The sequence below is a fragment of the Canis lupus genome, chromosome 5, assembly GCF_048164855.1.
Source record: "Canis lupus baileyi chromosome 5, mCanLup2.hap1, whole genome shotgun sequence".
Taxonomy (NCBI): domain Eukaryota; kingdom Metazoa; phylum Chordata; class Mammalia; order Carnivora; family Canidae; genus Canis; species Canis lupus.
In genome coordinates, this window is record NC_132842.1 from 62,526,453 (window position 1) to 62,546,498 (window position 20,046).

A 20,046-nucleotide genomic window follows, 5' to 3' on the forward strand; every position below is an offset into this window, starting at 1 on the left:
AGACAGCCTGTTCTCAGAGTCTTAATTACATCCCAGCTGACTGCCCAGCATTGCCAAAATCAGGCAACAAACGCTGGCCCTTCACTCACAATATGGTCTGCTAAACAGACTCCTGGTCACACAGAAAGAAACTTTCACAACGTGGAGAAATAAAGGGACAAGCAGGAGATCAAGGGAGAGCATAAATAGTAACCTAGGGGATGGAAGAGAGAGAAACAATTCATCCCCTCCATGCAAAAAAAAGAGAGAGAGAAAAAAAAAAGGAGGTGGGGGTTGGGGGCGAAAAACCTTCTCTTCCCAGAATCCTCAGGCACCACTGAGCAGCAGAATTTTAACAAAGCTATCCTTATTACAATGAAATCAAAGCCCTACTCATCCAGCCAAGTACTGCTGCTCCTCAAGATGGACCGCTGATACTAAGATTCAGTAGATTAATGACTGTTAAGCAAGACTCATCCACCCCACATGGATCAGGCCATTATAATTACAGAAGAACAGCGTGCAACATTCTACCATTGCAAATGGTATCATATGTTTTCCTGGCTGGCTTTTTGGGAAGGATTTAGCTCATTTGACATGGGCAGAAGGTACCAGAGCCTTACATTCATATCCACCTGTCCGTCCTATCTGCATACATAAAATTAAGTTTCTTTCTGTTTGTGATTACATCACATGTAAGATGGTCCCCAAACTTAGAGGCTATTCTTGATTTGTACCCATTCTAAATACAGGATAATGGCATATATACATTCACTTTAGGGAGCTTCTGGAAGGCAACTGTTCTCCAGTGCAACAGAAATGTAGATCAACAAAAGATCTTGGTAGAGTGCTAATAGAGAAAGATCCACTCTGTGTATGAATGTACACTGAGAAAACATTTTCAAATATGAGCCCCAAATCAGAAGTTGCAAAGGCAGATGCTGGGAATTTTATGTGTTGATGTCAGTACTGACATTGTGTTTCCAGGGGTAACATTTATTCAACACAATGGGAACAGTGCCCACTGGCATTCTGTCATATAGCGACCCCAGTTGATTTGCAATTAAGCTGCTTCTCACATGGGCAACTCCACGTGTTATGCTCCAAGATGAATAGGGCTATGGATTTGGTTATTTTAATGAAGGCAGAGGAGCCTCCTGAACAAGGCCGGGCCAGGGCCAGATAGCTAGTTAAACAGTAAAAATAACTCAGACATGGTCAGCATAATTTACAATGTACTTAAACATATATCCTCATTAAGTTTTAAAATTACTCTATAATGTAAGGTTGGTATTATTCTGATTTTACGCAAGAGGGAACCGAAAGGTCAGAGAAGCTAAGTGGCTCACTAGAGAGAATAGGGCTTTGGACTGTGGGAGTCCTTTTTCCACTGCCCTATGCTGTTGCTCTAGAAAACACAGAGGTAAGACAAAATGAAGGTAACTAAATATTTCACACAGAGAGTGCTCGAGCAGAGAACACAAGTATCTCACTTTACAGTTAAGACTAGGGCTCAATAGGCACACCTTCAAGCAGGTAGCAATGAAGCTGAGAGGTTAAGAATGCCATTTCTGGGACGCCTGGGTGGCTCAGCGGTTGGGCATCTGCCTTCCACTCCTGGAGTGGTCGCTGGTACGGGGATGGAATCCCGCCTGGGGCTCCCTGCAGGGAGCCTGCTTCTCCCTCTGCCTGTGTCTCTGCCTCTCTCTCTCTCTCTGTCTCTCATGAAAAAAATAAATTTATAAAAAAGAATGCCATTTCTGATGGCACCTCTCCTCCTCTTCAATATAGCTGCTCCAGGTGAGGACAGTGAGTTTTAAGGAGAAAAAGCATGTCACAGTTAACTACTACTATTGTTATCACTAAAGCCACTGCTGATTCCCTCTGTAAGAGAAGGTGATGCCCTAATCCCTATAATACAGTGACACATGATGGAATGATTTATCAAAGGGGGTCATTATACAGAAATGGCATAACAACAAGGAAACTGCTACAGTTGCTGGGATAACAATTCTGAGACTCATAAACCGTTATTTGGATTTTTGTGTGCATGTGGTTTTACCTGCTAGAAAATGCTTAGTGAAAAAAAAAAGTTTCATTATAATATAATCTGAGTTCAGCATGACTTAGCTAGAAACCATAGCCTAATGCTATATGCAACCCTAAAATTATATCTTCACACTCCTTTATTCTTTGAGCTGATACAAAGCTGTAAGACAAGATAACACAGGATGCAGTATACTAAGCAGTGCTGAGTAATAGCTATTTCAATGATTCATTATTTTCTGTGTAACTTAAATAATGAAGATTTGGAATCCTTTTTCCATTATAGAAACGGACTACATTCAAATTGCATCTTGAGAATTGATACCAAACATCCTTTGGGGATAAATTCACTGCAATTTGAAGTCTGGGAAGGCAACCAAGATATATAATGGAAAGAACATGGACACATTTAACATGTGCTTAAACAAGAGATTTAAAAAAAAAAAAAGCCAACTTTAAAATCCAAGCCAATGAAAAGGGTTTCAAATTATGCTGAGAAGACATCTTTCTCACCAGCAATCTACATAAACAACTAATAAATGAAAAGAAAACATTTGTTGTGTTCTGGTTCCCTTAAACATAACTCTTTCTCAAGGTGTGGACTCCCTTAAACATAACTCTTTCTCAAGGTGTGGACTCTTTCTCACCATTTGGCCCATGAGCCAAATCCTGCCACCTGCTTTAGTAAATAAAGTTTTATTGGAACACAGCCACACTTACTCATTTACATATTGTCTTTGGTGGCTTTTGTGCCCTAAGAGCAGAGCAGTTGTGACAGAGACTGTGTGGCCCCAGGACCTAAAATATTTACTGTCTGGCCCTTTTCAGAAAAAGCTTGCCAGCCCCTGCTCTTGATGGAGACCTACTGTGACCCATATGGCAGGGAACTCAACCAATTCTAAGTAATTCGCCCTCATGAATTAGGTTTAAAGTTCAAATTTTAAGAAGTATACTTTATTTTGTATCCTGGCAGGGTTTTAGTTTTCACAGCAGTGATCAGAAGCCTAGCAAGTTGGCAGTATCATCAGGACAACTGAGGAATTTTAGCAATCTGCTTGAAGTTCCTAGCTGAAAGTTCTGCTTTCCAAAGTAACAGCCACTGATCTCAGAGGGACACAAATCCAAAACTGGTACTGTAGTTTTAGAAGCAACGGTTCCAAGTTTTGAGTCCCACCTTCTAAAAGTACTTACAATGTACCCGGTGGCAACCATCACTCTAGCTTTGGGAGGCCCAGTTTCTTCGCTGGGAAGGTGACGATATACTCTACCTCAGTGAATTACAGAGAAGGAGATGGAAGGTTCCGGTGGATGCAAGGCACTTAAGACAAGGTTGATTCTCTAAATGTGAGCATATGAGAAGAAAGGAAATATTTCTGGATTTGCAGAATAAACTTTCAAGAGTCATTCCTTTTTATGCATTACCCTTACCTTATCCAAATATCTGTCATCTTAAGAATCTTTTTACTGTACTGATCTGGCTACAGGTGTATGAATGGATAGGTACTTGGCTCCAAGTACCACCAAGAGGGGTCTTTGTTTTCCTCTGACTTTGCCTTTTATTTTTTAAGATTTTATTTATTTATTCATGAGAGACACAAAGAAAGAGGAAGAGACACAAGCAGAGGGAGAAGGAGGCTCCCTGCAGGGAGCCCAATGAGGGACTCAATCCCAGGACCCTGGGATCAGGACCTGAGCCAACCGACTGAGCCACCCAGGTGTCTCTGATTTTGCCTTTTGAGAGCCCAAACCTCAGTCATCCTCTCTGCTGCCTGCATCCCAGAGATCTTCCAAATTCAGACTCTTCTCTTATATACTATTATAATAACCAGTTGCTAAACAAGCTCTTATACAGCCTCATATGCTGAAGTCACCACCATGTTCTCTGTGCAATCCATACAAAACGAGTCAAATAATCTAAAGAGCCAACAGTAACTCAAAATATATAAAACACTAAGTCCAGGTAAGATTTGAAGAGACATGCCTACTGCTCATGCTAAAGAGATACAGAGGCAGAAATATGGAGAATTAGTTCTGGATCTGAAATGCACACATGCAGTTATTATGAAACAAGTTGTACTTGTGTTACAGTGATATTATTAGGATCTTCAAATACCCATGACAAGAATATGTGCATTTGGAGGATCTCTGGGCACAAGTTAATATAGGCTTATGAATATATTGCTTAAAAATACCTAGAACTATGGGGCATTTTGTTATTTAAAAAAATGCAACACAGGGGCACCTGGCTGACTCAGTCAGCTAAGCACTGACTTCAGCTCAGGTCATGATCTCAGGGTCCTAGGACTGAGGCTTACATTAGGCTTCCTGCTCAGCAGAGAGTCTGTTTCTCCCTCTCCCTCTGCCCCTCCCCCCAGTCATGGGATCTCTCTCTCCTGCTCCAATAAATAAATGAAATCTTAAAAAAAAAAAAGCAACACAGATCAGTCTTGGGTTTAGTTTTGAAGAAACTCAGTTTTTTCTACTGGATTTGAGGGTAAGAAAATAAATCTCTCAGGATTTAAACACAAATTCTATACTTGATACTCTACTCATATTCTATACATTTCATATATAAATTAGAGACTAATACTTCTCTCATTTTCTCAGTGGGCAAAGAAAATACTTCTCATTTTGAACTTTGCTGTAAATTAAAATAATTCAATTTCAGTTTTCAAATTCAATTTGCAAAGTAACTGAAACAAAGCTTATGAATATCGAAAATAATGTGGACCACCATACATGCAGTATGTTTGAGATCTCACAAACTCTATGGACTTTAACTTACAATATAAATGGTCCATCATAGACAGCCCGATACTAGCTTTTGGCATTCAAAGTACAGATGTCCATGTTGGCAAAGAAAGCACTTTCTCAAAGGACTTTCAGATGATTCTTTACAGGCTTCCAGGTATCCTCATATCAGGGAACTGTGAACTGGTCTGCAGACTGTCTAGGTATGGGGGTCTGTTGAATGATGAAGCAAGCATGGAGCTCTATAGCTATCTTTCTATACTTGGAGGTTTGAGCTTTTCACATTTGCCTCTAATCAAAATACAGAGTAGAATCTGTCTACTGCTTCCTAATGGGGACAGGAACAAAGCTTTGGATTCTAAAGGTGTGAATATGCCCCTGAAATTAAAAGAGTTCCACTATGTCTGCCAGCTGTGATCTTCAGAGAAAAATGATAGTGACAACAGCGTAGGGTGACTTCCCCTCACAGCATTAACTTGAAGGCGAGCATAGTGCTTCCACCACTAGCCAGATCTGAATTCTTGTTCTGGATCCTGCCAGAAGCCTTTACCATTAGTGCTGACCATGAGCAGAGCAGACAAGTGAATGCTGTAAAGGACATGGTTTCCTATGTCATATCTACTATGAGAAAGAGGTCCCTAAGACTGAGTCCTCTGAATATGGTTCATGTGCTATTATGGGAAATCTACAAACGATTTCCCCAAACTCTGGAATGAGATCTGGTCAAAGAAGGTAACAGAAATGAGGAGAGAGTGAAACAGGAGCAGGCGGTGAGAACCAGTAACAGGGCTGAGAGACTCCAAACCTATGACATACTTCAATAGGTTCTCACTGAAGTGGTACCACTTGAGGTGTTCGAGAACTACCACATCAAGTGGTGGATTCCAAAGGGGCCCTCTGGGAAGTCTTATTTCACACTGCCCATTTACCTATACAATGCAAGAGACTTAATGATTCTACGAAGGATGTGTCATGGATCAAGCCAACTGATCACTGTCAGCACTGGTCATCGTCATGGAATTCCCCAGGGCCAGTCCCAACATATGCTGCCTGAATTAGTACCAAAGGTAGATTTCAGAGCAGATTTCAGGTAAAGCTGATAAATGCCTGACCAGACCTAAACTGGAATGTCTCTGATAATAACGAAACACAAGCCGGTGCATCTGGCTAGCAAAATCTGTCTTCTCGGCCTTGAACAGAAGTTGGAATCTGCCTTGCAAGAATGCACAATACAACATCCGTGAATTAGCTCAAAGAATTTAATACCTGTTGCAATTTTCTCCAATTTAGTATATGAAATAATAACACAGACAGCAATTACCATAAAGAAAAACTTCAGGTGCAATAGCATTAGTTCAACAGCTGGGATCAAGTGTCAGCCCAGAATAACAAATTTCATTCATTTTATCTCCAGCTCTGGAGACATGCTGCTACTAGCTTTAATAGTCAGGAATGTCTGTTGGCTAAATGACTCTGCAGAGCTAGTCAAGTGAGGGCGGCCCGCGACAGTTTAATTGGGCTGCTTGCTAGAACTCTATCTGGGGGCTATAAGCAGTGGACTATAAACGAGCAGAAAGCTGCACTCGATGCTGAGCAGAGCAGCCTACAGGAGGAAAGAAAAAAAGGAGAGCTTCAGATGGCAGGATCTCTCACTGGCGTCAGGTTGGCTACAGGTGAACCGGAGCAGCGTAGCTCCTGCTGCAAAAGAAAGGGGGGCGGGTTAAGGGAGCAATCATTGATCTTGTATTGATTTCTGGACACCGTGTCCTAGATCTACTCCAAGATAGAATGACAGTTTTTGGTTTTGTGCTTGCGAGAGACAAAAATGAACAGCACCAGCCCTACTGGTTTCTGATCATATTTCCTTTAGAAACGTGCCACCCATAGATTTTTTTTTTTTTTTTTTCAGACAGGGAAATCCAAACAAGTTTATCACTGCAGGAAGAGGGTTAGGGGCTGGTTAATCAGCCATTTGTCTTCACTGCTCTGGATCTGGGAGTCAAGGGGTCGAAACCGAGCACAATTGGGCTCTTTGGTTTTATCTCAGGTAACCCCCCGTCTCTGGTAATTGAACCCATTCCTCGCGGTCAGAGTTCCTGTCACTCATATTCAATGTCTGTCATTACCGAGAAATGCTTCATGTCATATTACACTGACAGAACCACTACAAGCAAGGCTAGCAAGACTCCCCCAGCACCAGAGGTAAGACAATGGGAGCCTCTTTCAGACCAGTGATGTTTAACATTTTATGTGCTGACACTGTGTCTGTAAGCACAATATAATGAAAGTCTAGTAAATGGGAGATAAAAATTCATACTTTCCCTCCTTCAGGGGCTGCCAGGCAATATCAGAAATAAAACAAGTTGGCAGCTCCGACGATACCACTGCACCAGTGCCATGGCAGGCGTTTTCTAAGTGTGGTACGTGGATTTACACACGGACACACTCACCCATGAGCACACACATCCCCATTTGTTTTTGATGTGGCTTGTGTACAAATCTTACTTCTCCCTTGGCAGGGCATGAGTCACTGTCACAGGGTTGCTAACCTCAGAAATCAAACTCTCCTCTGAACGGATTCTGACACTCTCAGACTTTAAAAGAGAGAGAAGAGAAGGCCCAGCAGCGCCTTTAACAAAGAATGACTCCATCATTTCATCTGGAAGTCTCACAATGAGTTCTGAGCAAGAGTATGCCCCTGACGGGGGTTCAAAAGCACAAAGCCCACTCTTGAACACCATCAACTCCTCATTTTCAAGGTCTTCAACCTACTTTTCCAGCTGCACCATCCCTCGTTTCTTCCCATGCAGCTTACATGGAAGCCTCCATGCTCTTTACTCAATCATACTTTGCCTTTTCATGCCCCCGGGCCTTTGCACATTTTCCTTCCCTTTGGGAAGCTTTTCCTCACCTCCCTCCTCCTTCAGGGCCAGCTCATACACTGTGTGGGTCTGAGTTCCCTTAGTAGTCCACAGCTCTCTTTGTGGTTAAGGGCTCTGGAATGATGCTGGGGTAGACTGAGTCCTCATTCTGGCACTTCAGCAAGTTTGTAAACTGTGCCTCTGTTTCTTCAGCCCTGAAATGGGGGTGAACAGTAATATCTACCTCATAGGGCTGCTGTGAAGATAAAATGAGATAATCCATTGTACCAGTTACGATGGTTACCTGGTGATAAGATAGTACCCGGGAGAAGAGTAAGTACTCAATAAATATCTGCTATAATGACAGTAATAAAATAATAATATTATGGTCATTGGTATTCTCAAGGCACTCTGTTTGCATTAATATGACATCTTGGAGAGCCTTGGTGGCTCAGTGGGTTAAGTGTCTGCCTTCAGTTCAGGTCGTGATCTCAGGGTCCTGGGATCGAGCCCTGTGTCAGACTCCCTGTTTAGTGGTGAGTCTGCTTCTCCCTCTCCCTCTAGGATCTCTCTCATTCTCACTCTCTCTCAAATAAATACAAATCTTTTTAAAAAATATGACATCTCATTTTTCTTTGCTTTAGAGTGATTGGTTTCCACTGCTCGCTTCTGTTGGATATAGCACCGTGGGAATTAGTACTACCTGAGAATCCGTGAGAAATGCGAACTGCTTGGCCCCACCCGAGGAAGACCTGCAATCTGTGTTTTTCACACCCACAAGGTGATCCTAACCTGTATCCAAAGGACAGTGGGAGGTGGAGGGCTTAGCTTTGGGGACCTGACTTCTTGCTCTGGAAGCCCGGCTCCTTTCCCTCCAGGCCTCTGTGTCCCTGGAAAAGTTCCTTAACATCTTTTTGCCTTGGTTTTCTCCTGTTAAAATGAGGGGTAATTAAAAAAAAAAAAAATACCACTGGGATAAGTTGAGTTAATAAGCATTTAAAAAGTGCCTGGCATGGAGAAGTAGCCACTAGGGACTAGCTAGTACTTTAATTATTCAGGATTAACTGAGGAAATAATATATGAAAAGCACCTGCATGCTTATTAAAAATTCAACAAAGAGTTATGATTTGCAGTAGTATTCATCTGACTGTAAGCCTCCTGCAGCCAGAGACCCTGCCTTAGTGATCTCTGGCCCCTGAGAGCTCAGTAGTAGCTGTTCAGTAAGCAGGTGCTCTGAAGCAAGGTTTGCCACCTGGACTCTGCCATAACTCCAGCGGCCTAGGAGTCAGGTTGGGTATTGATTTGGGGTTGGTGCTTTGCTGGCCAGAAGGCCGAGAAGGGCAACAATTTGCTTTGGCTTCAGCAGCCTTCCTGAAGCCACCGGCTTCTGTGCTATCTTTTGCTAGGATCCCTCCGCTCCAGTTCCAAGGCTGCTTTCACGAAAGGTCACACCCCCCCTAAGCCTGGTAACTTTGGATTTAAAAATCATCTTGACTTGATATTTTAGAGGGAACATGGTAGGCTTAGTGAGTTTACTCTCTCTCTCTCTTTGAATACACCGGGTGTGGGACACCTTTTAACCTATCTGACAAAGCTTTAAAAAAAGCCTCTGCTTCCCAATAGCCTGCGGCCTGCAGCACAGAGTAAGGGCTAGACAGGAGCTATCCATGCTGGGGGAGGCAACCCCACAAAGGGTCATGGTGGCTCAGCACTCCTCTGGCAGAAACCAAACTGTATTCACAGATTCATCCCCTTCTTCACCCCTCCCTGGAGAAAATCAACACGGGCTGAGGAAGAGACACAACCATCCCGTTCAGCAGCTGGCCTTCCCTGACTGGTCTGCTTCCCTGATCTCTTCCAATAGTCAGGTAAACACCAGACCAAGGGTATCGAAAAGTTGGTTTTGTGGCAAAGGAAGGAACTAACCTGCTTGGAGGAAGTGCCCATTTCAGACAAGTGCCAGGCTGTCACCGTATTAGGAGAAACTGTGCTTCCACAGTAACTATAAATAAGCTAGTCCGCACAGTCGTCCAGCTAGTGGTCCAGCTGGCTCAACAGTCAGAACTGTAACAGTTAGTCTATATGAAGGTTTGCTCTTCCAATAGAAGACAGGATTCCTTCAGAGAATTGTAAGTGAGCCACCATTGGCAGTGAGCAAGAAGTAGCCTCTAAGTGTCGAAATAGGCATTCCTAATGATCCTGCCAGCAAAAAAGAATGGAGTGTGGGTTTTTGTGTGTGTGTGTGAAATTACATTTAAATCTCATGAACAAATAAACAAATTCCATGATCCTGATGATTGTTTCTACTATGGTTCCTTGTAACAAGAGGTTACTGGTGACTCGAGACTTTTTCCCTACTTCTAATAGAGGAATTTAGGAGACAAGAGAATGGAGTAAGCCTTCTTTTGATGGATCCATGGGAGCAACACAGGCAAACCCAGGTAACAGGGAGAGAAGCTGAAATTATAGTGGCATAAAAATAATTCATGTTTCTCTCCAGGGTATTATCACTATCAAATCGTACATAATAATATGTCAGATACAATCCCTGCATTCGGACACAGACCTATTCCCACTATTGCTCTGGAGCAGACCATGGAAAGAGTCTGAGACACCGACTAGACCCCCAGACACTTCACTGCTAACCATTTTCTGGAGCCCTACAATGAACCAGGCATTCAGACAGGACAGTTTCAGATCTCCAAGCACCACATTCTCAATAAAAAAAAAAAAGAATTATCTTCACCAAACCAAGTGGGGAAAGCACGCTGCAAAGAAATTTCTAATGCTGAAATATTGCATTGCCAAATGTTCCTGTCAAGTCGTGGTTTAATTACCTTGGCCCCCATGCCTCTTATAATCACCTGTCATTAGCAACAATGCTTGCATCTGTTTACACGTCTGTCAGAAATGCCAGGCCGGCTGAAGCCAGGGGAGAAGAAAACTTTTAGTGGGAGATGGCCTCGATTGAAAAAAAGTCACCTGAAAGTTGACCTATCTCCACCCAGGGCCATGCCTCAAAAGATAACCTAAGGAGAGGACGCCTGAGGCAAACACTGGAATGGTACAGAAGCAGATTTTAAATAGGGTTGTTTTGAGATTCCAAGACCAAAGAAGAAAATGTTGGGTCTCCCGTGGCATTTCTGCTTGCCTCCAGAAGTAAGAGAAGTGGTGATGTGTTCTACCTTCTAACATTGTCAGAGTCACTCTGCCCCTGCTGTCCTCTTCAACCCAGCAAGGTCACACCCGGCCCGTACTTCCTCCATTAATTCTCCTCTCCTTCTCCAGGGACTAGGTCTTGTTCTTCTTGCCACTTAGTAGCTGCCACTGCCTCCTCTAGCTGAGCTTTGGATTTTCTCCCAAAGACCAGCTTTGTAATAGGCCACAAGCTCCCTGGAGTCCTCTTGCAGCTCCACATCCCTAAAAACAAACATGGATCCTTTTGTTTTGACATTTTAGCACTTCAAGGGGGCGGGGGCAGGGTGTGATGGTGGAGATATATCATAGGGCTATTCAGAAACCTACAGTATTTTTAGTTAGTGGGTCTGGGTCGTGACTGCTAGGGTTTGCTTCTCTTCCAATACGTTTAATTGGTTCAAGTTAAGGTTTTGTCAATAACTACTTAAGTTTTCTCTGCATTTGGTTTCATTATCTACAAAATGGGTAACAGTACCCCACCTTTGTAGGACTTCGGTGAAGAATAAATGTGAATACATACAAAGCACCAATACACAGTAGGTGCTCAATCTCAATCAATACCCGTTGAGCTCCATTTTTATTCCCTCTTTCTCTCCATAAAAACTTTCCCAGCTCCTTCGGGGCTTGTGCTTTGCTTATGGTCAAGGCCATGTACCCATTTCATTTTTCTGGCATAATTAGAATTGAGAGGCCTACCACAGCCTTGAGCACAGGTGGAAACCTTTAAAATACTGGTAAACAGAATTTGAATTTCATTTTTATTCATAGTCAACAAACGCCAGTGTGGAATGATATCTGTCCCCCTACCCTCTCCTGCCACTCCAACCCCCCCTCAACTTCTTCTCCCTCGGGTACCGTACTCTGATCTGGCTGGCTGGCTCCTTCTTCGTGGCTCTGCCCAGCGAGGCTCCCTTAGAGATTCCCTAAGAAGCTCTGGGTCCCCCCAACTGCTCACCCGTTTTTCTCCATAGTGCCCCTCACCTGACATCAGCTTCTTTAACCGTTCACTTGTGTTTGGTCTCTCTCCTCCGTTAGACCCTAAGCTCCGTGGCACAGGAGGCAGGCCGTGCTTCTTGTTCTTCGTTTTATCTCTCGCACCGGATACACAGTAAGTGCTCACTAAGTACCTTCTGAGTGAATGAATGGCACGTTGCTTTCTTCTTAACCACCCACCCATCTTCATGCCACTGGGGAGCCGGACTCAAGATTAATGCCCGGCTCCCATCTCATCAATGCTCAGAGATGCTTCCGTGGCTAAGCGCTGATAGAAACACAACGAACATTCTTTTGAACCCTGCCAGAGAAGGTGATAACCAGCGGAAATCAGGTTTCTGCCCTGAAACAAGGCCTACCAAGGATTTGGGAATGAATCAGTCTTTATACAAAACACCTTTTCCACCCTCACTGGTGCATTCTACCCTCACTCCTGCCCAACCACATTCCCTAGGCACAGTGACCTGGACCCTCTGTCTTCTCCTGGCCCATGAACACTGTGAGCCTTGCTTTAACCAACGTCCCCGCTGTGTTGCTTCTGGCGAGGCAGCCTCTGGGCTCCACTGTGAAGGCTGCAGGGAGGCCACGTTGCTCGTGCTACCCTGACTGGAAGGGTGGAGCCTCTTTCTTCCACTTTCTGAAATGTACAGAACTGTAGCCCTTTTCTGGGCTGGAACCATACCAGGGCCCTTCTTGAATGCAGCCCACTCAGGAGTTCTCCGCTTCATTTTTTGGGCAGCCTGCCTCCTCCCTCTGACCTTCTCTTCTCCTGATCAGTATATTCAGTGATCATTATCTCATTAAGCCATATTTCAGGGCTTGGTCAAGGTGCATCATCTTACCTTAAACGATAATGTCATTTCATTCCAGGAAAAGGTTCAAAACCCTCTCCATACTCTGAGGCAGGTTTAGGGGAGAAAATCATGCTTCTTTTCGAATGAAAGACCCATCCACAGGTTGCCATGTTTCTGATACATATTTTAAAAGAAGATTATTTCTTTTCCCCACAAAGAAACCAGAGAACACTGGATTTCCCTTGATGGTGATTTCAGCAACTCTAGCCACTAACTCCTCTTTCTTAAGATGTGGTCAAGTAGATCCATTCTCTCTCTTTTTCCCTTGTCTTTTTGTATTTAAAAATGGATGGGAGAGAAAACTGTGAACCTTCTCCACATACACCAACAATCCGTGAACACCTCTTCCCTGACAGGCATTAGAGCCAGCTCCTGGGCACTACACTTTGTGCAGGAATCCAGTCTCCATTATTAAGTTTAAAGCTATGGATGAAGAAAACAAAAATGCCCTTATATTACAGATGTGCACTGGGGGCAGTCACTCTAGGGTATTTTACTAGTTCAAGATGGTAAAAGAAATCAGCCATAGCTGGCACCACCACATATTGTTTCAGAAAAATGTACTGTGGAGAATTGACAGTGTACCTATAATTTTAAAAGATTTGCTCATTTAACCAACCGGCAGTATTTTCTGCCACATAATGGAGAAATTCACAGGATGCTGGGCCCCCTCACGGCTTCTGTGGCTATAAAAGCCCCTTCATGCTGGATTTTTTATATTTGGTAAATTAATAGTTTACTGTTCCAAGATTCCTATGTGTTTATATTATTGCTTTTCTAATATAAAAGTTTGCAGTTGTTATGGAAACATATGGTAACATTTGCTGCTAAATTTTAAATGCATTTTCTACCCCTGTTACACACCTGAAATGAAGCCAAAAACTCTCTTTGCTTTACATTAGGGTGAAATTCAAACTGGTCTGGGTGACTATAAATGGTTACTGTTTGTCTTGGCTCCTACCTGTATCAGATTTAGACTGAGGAATCTTAGGGAAGAAATTACACGGGATAAAATGGATATTTCAAAATTACAAGGCCTGCAATTCCAGTGGCTCCAAATATCAGCTTTCTGTTTCATCTCAGCCTGCCAGAGAGAAATGGTGGGGCTGCAAAATAAAAGATCGACAACATTTACTCTCTGGAGCCAAATGCTTCTTGTTTTGATTATACTGGCGGAGAAGGCTGCAGATCCTGATCAGTTAAGTCTTGTTAGCAAATTAAATGGTTGTAGATTACAATGGTGCAAGACATGAGTTTTAGCCCCTGGCTTCAACTGGAAATGACAAAAGGATAAATTCCTTCAGCCCATTTTGTTCTGCAATTTTCCTCCTTGAGCACCTCACAATTCACAAGTAATTGTTTGTGTGGACTTTTGGCCCATGGGAAGGCTGGCTGGGAAACATGCGCTGGACAGGTGTCCTAAGCAGTCCCATTACCCATTTCTCCATGCCTTAACGCCTTATCCAAGTCAAGTCTCCATGTGCAATGTAACTAGTCATAAATACTACTGAAGAAAACAAAGCAACTTGGCTTAGAAAAACATCAGATGAGAGAGACAGATGCAAATTCTTGCCTGCTTGAGCATTTTTCTGGGACTTTCAATCAAGATAAAGCAAGAGTCACAGAAGAGCTTCAGCTTCAAAAATGTGTGCCTCTGGTCTTGCTCTGGGACCCGAGAGACCTAACTCCCATCTACCTCTGGGTCCTGTGGGCTATATTCTTTTTTTCATTTCTGCACATTTGTTCAGAGTTGAGATTAATTTTCATAGGTTAACTCTCTGGCTTTTCTTTCTGGGCATATAATCATGCTATTTGCTGAAGAATTTCACTTTACATTTCAATATTAAACAATGTTTCTATATATTTGAAGTGGATAGGGGAAAGAATCAGGATGCTTTTCTAAGTACGGAAATAGAGAAGTTGCCAAAGATTTTTTTTTGTTCCACAGGCCCTTGGACAGTAAGAAATGTTAAGTCCCCCTGCATAGTACACATTTGGAGGGCTATCTGGCCTCCTATAACTGAAGAGTGATAAGGTGATAAGGTGATACCTTTCCTGCCTCCCTGCCTTTCTGCATCAATTCAAATGAAGAATGTCAAGTTTTAAGACACCTGTTCTAGTATACATCCAGGAGGCTATCTAAGGAAGCCAAGAACTCAGAATATAGTCACAGTAGGGTCTCATCAGCAGTGCAGGGTAGAGTGCTCACAACACATGGAGGGTTACTGCATTATTATATTATGCGTGAGTATATATAATATCTACAATATAAATACTGTATTAATTATATTATGTAACTAACAGGTAAACTGTTATATGCAGTGTTGTATATTTTCATGTTTCTCCATCTTCTTCTTTGAGGACAGACAGAAGGTACTATTTCTTAAGCCATCAAGATGTAGGAAAATGCAATGATTAAAAAAAGGACACCAGACCCCCACTGCCTGGGCTTGAGTCCTGATTTGGTCACATCAACCTATGGCATTTTTGGTAAATTCTCTAGCCTTTCTGAGTCTTGGGTCCTTCAACAGTAAAATGGAAATATGAGTAGCACTTTAGTTAGCACTTCCTTCACTGGGTTGGCATGAAGAGTAAATAAGGACATATGGGGAAAACATTTAGAAGAGTACCTCGTATAGAATAAAGGGTCCAAGTTAGCTGCTACTGTTAATTATGATGATGATCATCTTCATAACCGACAGCATAATTATGATTGAGATACATATTTCTTGGCCCTTTTGGTTCCTAAGGCCAATGTTTCTTAAACTTTGATATGATCCACTGTCATGATTTTTAGCATTATCCATAAACCACTCTACATTGTATTTCTAGCATTTTTCTTTAAATTAACTTAAAAAATTTTTAACCCCCATACTTCAAGACCGACTTCACCTTTGACCTCATCAATATCATCTGAGAACCATGGATCCAAATGCTAATTATGCTTTTCTAAATCTGAAACAAAATACATTACTCTTAAAAAGTGCTTATGGGGGTATGACAAAAGCACCAGGTGTGCCCCCAGCATATTTTACACTCTAGGAGTGTCTGAACTAGGCCTTGGCATGTTTCAGAAGGGCCTACCTATGCAGGAACAGGGAGGCATTTGAAACTTGGCAGAAGCCCACCACCCATAACTATCTGCGTGGACAATATGCAGCCTTGTCAAGGGACTGGATGTGGATGACGGTCACTAGGCTTACTTCACTAAACACATACTCGAGTCTGAATCCTGTCTTGGTGCTAACGGACTGAAAATAGTTCCCTCTCATCAGCCTAAATTCCCAGCAATGCGAGCATCGTGTTGTTGGGTGGACTGTACACCGGGTGAGGCCCTTGTGAGAGAAAAAAAATGCCACCATATCCAGAAGTCTCGCCCAATCTCAACAGACCAGATTAAATGTATTTTGACCTCTGTGCTAACCCATTTTCATGTGATACATTTGGTACAAGAAAAGATTAATTACTTATGAAAAACAAGCTAACATCTCTACAGCAAATATATTATCGCCATAGAGAATGGGACATAGAGGTTTGTGCTTGCATCATTAGCTCAGCTATAATAAATGAGACACTCCATGTGATGTATAATATAGTAAAGAAAACCCAGCTGTTTGCTTCTGTAGGCAAGTGCATAGGTGCACTGCACCTGAGTCTGCAAACACTTAATAAGCCCTCAACAACAAAGCTGCATCACTCAGAACAGCGATGGCTGAAAACCATTATCCATGGATAATTAACTATGTCAGGACACTGAGGTCCTAACATGAGGTCCTCATAATTCCCCACTAAGGGAAAGACAGTAAGACATTATTATATTACTAATATTTAATAAGAAGGCTGTTCTATTTGTGTGTTATTAATGCAAGCTGTAAGTTACAGCAGCATGTGAATTAGTATTAGGTCTTCTGAGCACTCTATCACTTGAAGGGCAATGCAACCCTTTGAGCTTAAGAACCGTAAAAAAATACTTCTATTTGGGATTAAATTCTTTTTAAATGTTATTTGCAATTTGTTCTGTTTATTTTCCCTCTGATCATATGAACATATCCATGGCGCACATGTATCACTGGAAAAAGCCACCGCTAAAACAACCAATATTGAGGAAGCTGAAAGCCACATACTTGTAAAACATTTCTAGGGAACTCATTTGATCTTGAGAAAAGCCCATCCTTTTGCTCTCTCCAAGTATCCTGGTCATTTTGAGACTCTCCCCTATAACACAAAGTCTTTAAATTGCTCAGTAACAAGGATTTTTTGACGCTTGAAGACAAAAGCCCCTCTCCATTTATTAAGACGACTTCCAACTGTGTGGGGCTGTTCTTTACCTCGTAATTAAAATAGCACCTGAACAGGACCATCTGTGAACATGGATTAAGTTTTTACAAAATGTGAATATCCTTTCTTTTCTGCCAAAAAGCCTCTAAACCTCGTACTTATTTTGTGTGACATACCAACCACCACCACCACAAAAAAAAGAGGTATGCTTAAATAAACTTTTCCTACAATAAAAAGAAACAAGGAAAATGAAAGGAGGGTAAACATTTTGGTCTTCACTGCAACCTTCCATGCCTCAATTAAATCAATAAATTAACGTACAGCTCTGTAATTTGCTCTAAAGAACGAATGAACAGTCTTTGCTTTCTGCTCCTAACATTCTGTCAGTGGATGGCAACCCAGAGACACAGCATGCCACTTAATTTCCCTCTTCCTTTTTCAAATACACACATTTTGGAAAAGACATTATTTATACAAAAGGCTGCCAAGACATTGGGGTAAGATGGATTTGGATATACAGACGATTTCATGAGCTGGTCTTATTTAACCAAAATAAAGTCTCTTTGGGAGTTTTTTGCACAAACTGCAAATCCATAAATGCAGAGATTATAAACATTGATACAGACATTTCTTCCAGAGGGTTTTCTGACCTGATGTTAACTTTACATTAGAAATTCATGTTTCTTTAGAAATGTTGGCTTATTTTAGTGAAATGGTTCCTTTGGTACAGTGGGGGCTGTGATGTCAACCTGGCTGCATTCTAACAGCCCTTATGAAATATTTACAATGAAATTCAGCCACGCATGCGTAACAGCTGACTTTAGCAGCAGCCAGGGTCTATGCTTACTTTTCTCTTTTTATTAAAGGAAAGAAATTGCTTTTATATTTTCCTCTTCTCCAGAAGATCAAACCCACATGTATTTAACAACTTCCCAGACCACACCTCCATGTGGGCATCAGTCCGGATCAGTGAGACTAAAAGATTATTCTGACCACATGACAACTTTGAGCCATGAAAGAACAGCTGGGTTCCCCCATGGTGGAGCTAGGGATAAGGCCTAAGCTTGAGACTGCAACAGGAGAAATGGTGATCACTAGCAGTAGAGTCCCTGCCCTACTCCTATCCCCAAGAATCAAATCCTTCATCAGATTCAAATTTGCCAACATTTTTGCAGACACCCTTTTTATGGTGACACTATGCACCACATACACCTCATTGACTTCTAAAAACTCTCATGATTTCTCTGTAAAAGGAAAGAGGAGACTGCCAAGTTAGAGGCAAAATAAATAAACAAACAAACAAATACACACAAATATTTCCTCCAAGTAAGAACCCACACAGAGTAGAACAATGTTAAAAGGTCACTGAAGGCAATACCCAGACTGCATTCTGGTGCCCTGGCCCGGTCATTATCTCTATTCTTGAGAAGTATGAGAAAGTTGAGAAGAGTTTTCATTCAAAGAAGGCAGGACTTCCAGTCTATAGCAGAACCCTATCTACACCATCCAGTCCTCAGACAGGTATTGATTAATTAGCTTGAATGTTAAGGTACAAACATTAGAATTTCTGCTAACATTGGGGTGCCTGGGTTGCTCACCTGGTTGAGCGTCCAACTCCTTGTTTCAGCTCAGGTTATGATCTCAGCGTCGTGAGATTGAACCCTACAGTGGGCTCTGCATTCAGCTTGGAGTCTACTTGAGATTCTCTCCTACCCCTCCCCAGGCTCATGCCTGCTCGCCCCTCTAAAATAAATATTTAAATAAGTATATTTAAAAAAGAATTTCCACTAATATTCAAATAGAAGACTTGATAAGCATATACACATAGTCTCCATTTTCCATTTCTCTTGAAGATGCAGAGGACCTAGTAACATAGAGCCAGCCCCCCCTGCAAAGCAGAAGAGCTGCTCCTACTTCTGACAGGGTGTGTACCTCCTGAGCACCTCAGCCCCACCACTCCGGCTTCGTTCATCTGGGGTACCTGCCAGGCCCTGTACACATTTGTGTTTGTAACCTCTTGTCTGAATTCACTAGAAAACTCACAAATATCCAGGTATCATGCTGCTGTCAGTAAGAGCTCCGAAGGACACTTCCTTGGGAAAGCCCGGGGCCTCTTTGGGCACAGCCTCAACATTGCGTGGGCCCTCCTAACCCTCTTGAAACCAGTCTCATTCTCTTAGTTACACAGCCCAGGGCTGATGGGTCATACGCACCTCTGGGTAGATGTGAAAATGCTCTGAAATATCCAGGGAGAAGCCAGCAGCTCATGGAAGGGGCAGAGCTCTCAAGCACTGTTTGTGTATGCTCTGCTCCACCTGGAACGTAGATTTATGCGTGCAGGCGTACCGACTTAACACACCCTCTCTGACTTCCCTGCCACAGCCTGTTCGCGATGCTGCTGGAAGATGCTGTGCTTAATACAGCTCCCGATTCTCAGAGGCCCCTCAGAGCTCTCCAAGCAAGCATAACATGCAGAATTTCAAATGAAGAACCAACAGCAGAAAGATCATTTACAGTAACTCTACAAACAAGCTAAATGAAAGACTTGTGTTCAGTCATTAAAAATAATAATGCTAAAGCCCTAAGGGCTGAAATGTAAAGCTTAGACTTCGTGTGAGGAAGCAGAAAAAGAGTGTGTTTATTATCCCAATAAGATAACCTGCTAATTTATTTAGTAGGCAATTTTAGAGTACATTCGTTCACAGTGAAATCTTACTTTATCAGATTATGTGAACAATAACAACCACAAATAAAATGCTGGTTGCAGCCACGGGCCTTCCAGGGGCTGCTGGGAGGTACCGCTCACTCCCGCCCCTCCACTCTGCCGTCTCCGGCCCAAACCCGGAGTTAGTTATAGAGTTATCTCTCTCACACTTTGCAGATGATGCCTAACATCATGACAACAGAGAAGAGGAAAGGTCTCCGGACCTGCCTACCTACAACAAGTTTCTGTAAAGTAATGAATACAGACAGCTTGGGGACCATCCACCTGCGCTGGCTGCCTCTTCCTGCCTGCAAAGTGAAACCACCAGGGATTGGCAGAAGGTACTTGTCTGACAGGGCCAGGACAGCCTTTCTCCTCAGTG

At 42.6% G+C, this 20,046-nt stretch overlaps 1 protein-coding gene across 9 annotated transcripts in view; it reads right to left on the bottom strand.

Annotated features, from left to right (window-relative positions):
• The window catches only part of FTO (FTO alpha-ketoglutarate dependent dioxygenase), a 428,434-nt gene that overhangs the window by 175,211 nt on the left and 233,177 nt on the right, over positions 1-20,046 (bottom strand). Inside the window, exons 9-10 of one of the 9 annotated variants that reach the window (XR_012031485.1) lie at positions 10,823-11,057; positions 6,022-6,474 (exon numbers count right to left, since the gene is read on the bottom strand). The exons of 6 other annotated variants lie outside the window; for them this stretch is intronic. Coding sequence is in view for 2 of the 3 variants with exons in the window: in XM_072827053.1 (XP_072683154.1) it covers positions 6,444-6,474 (31 nt within the window). In the remaining variant the exon portion in view is untranslated. Of the gene's footprint in view, positions 1-6,021; positions 6,475-10,822; positions 11,058-20,046 lie in introns of those variants that run through there. 2 more of the 9 variants (XM_072827055.1, XM_072827053.1) reach the window with 2 other exon arrangements.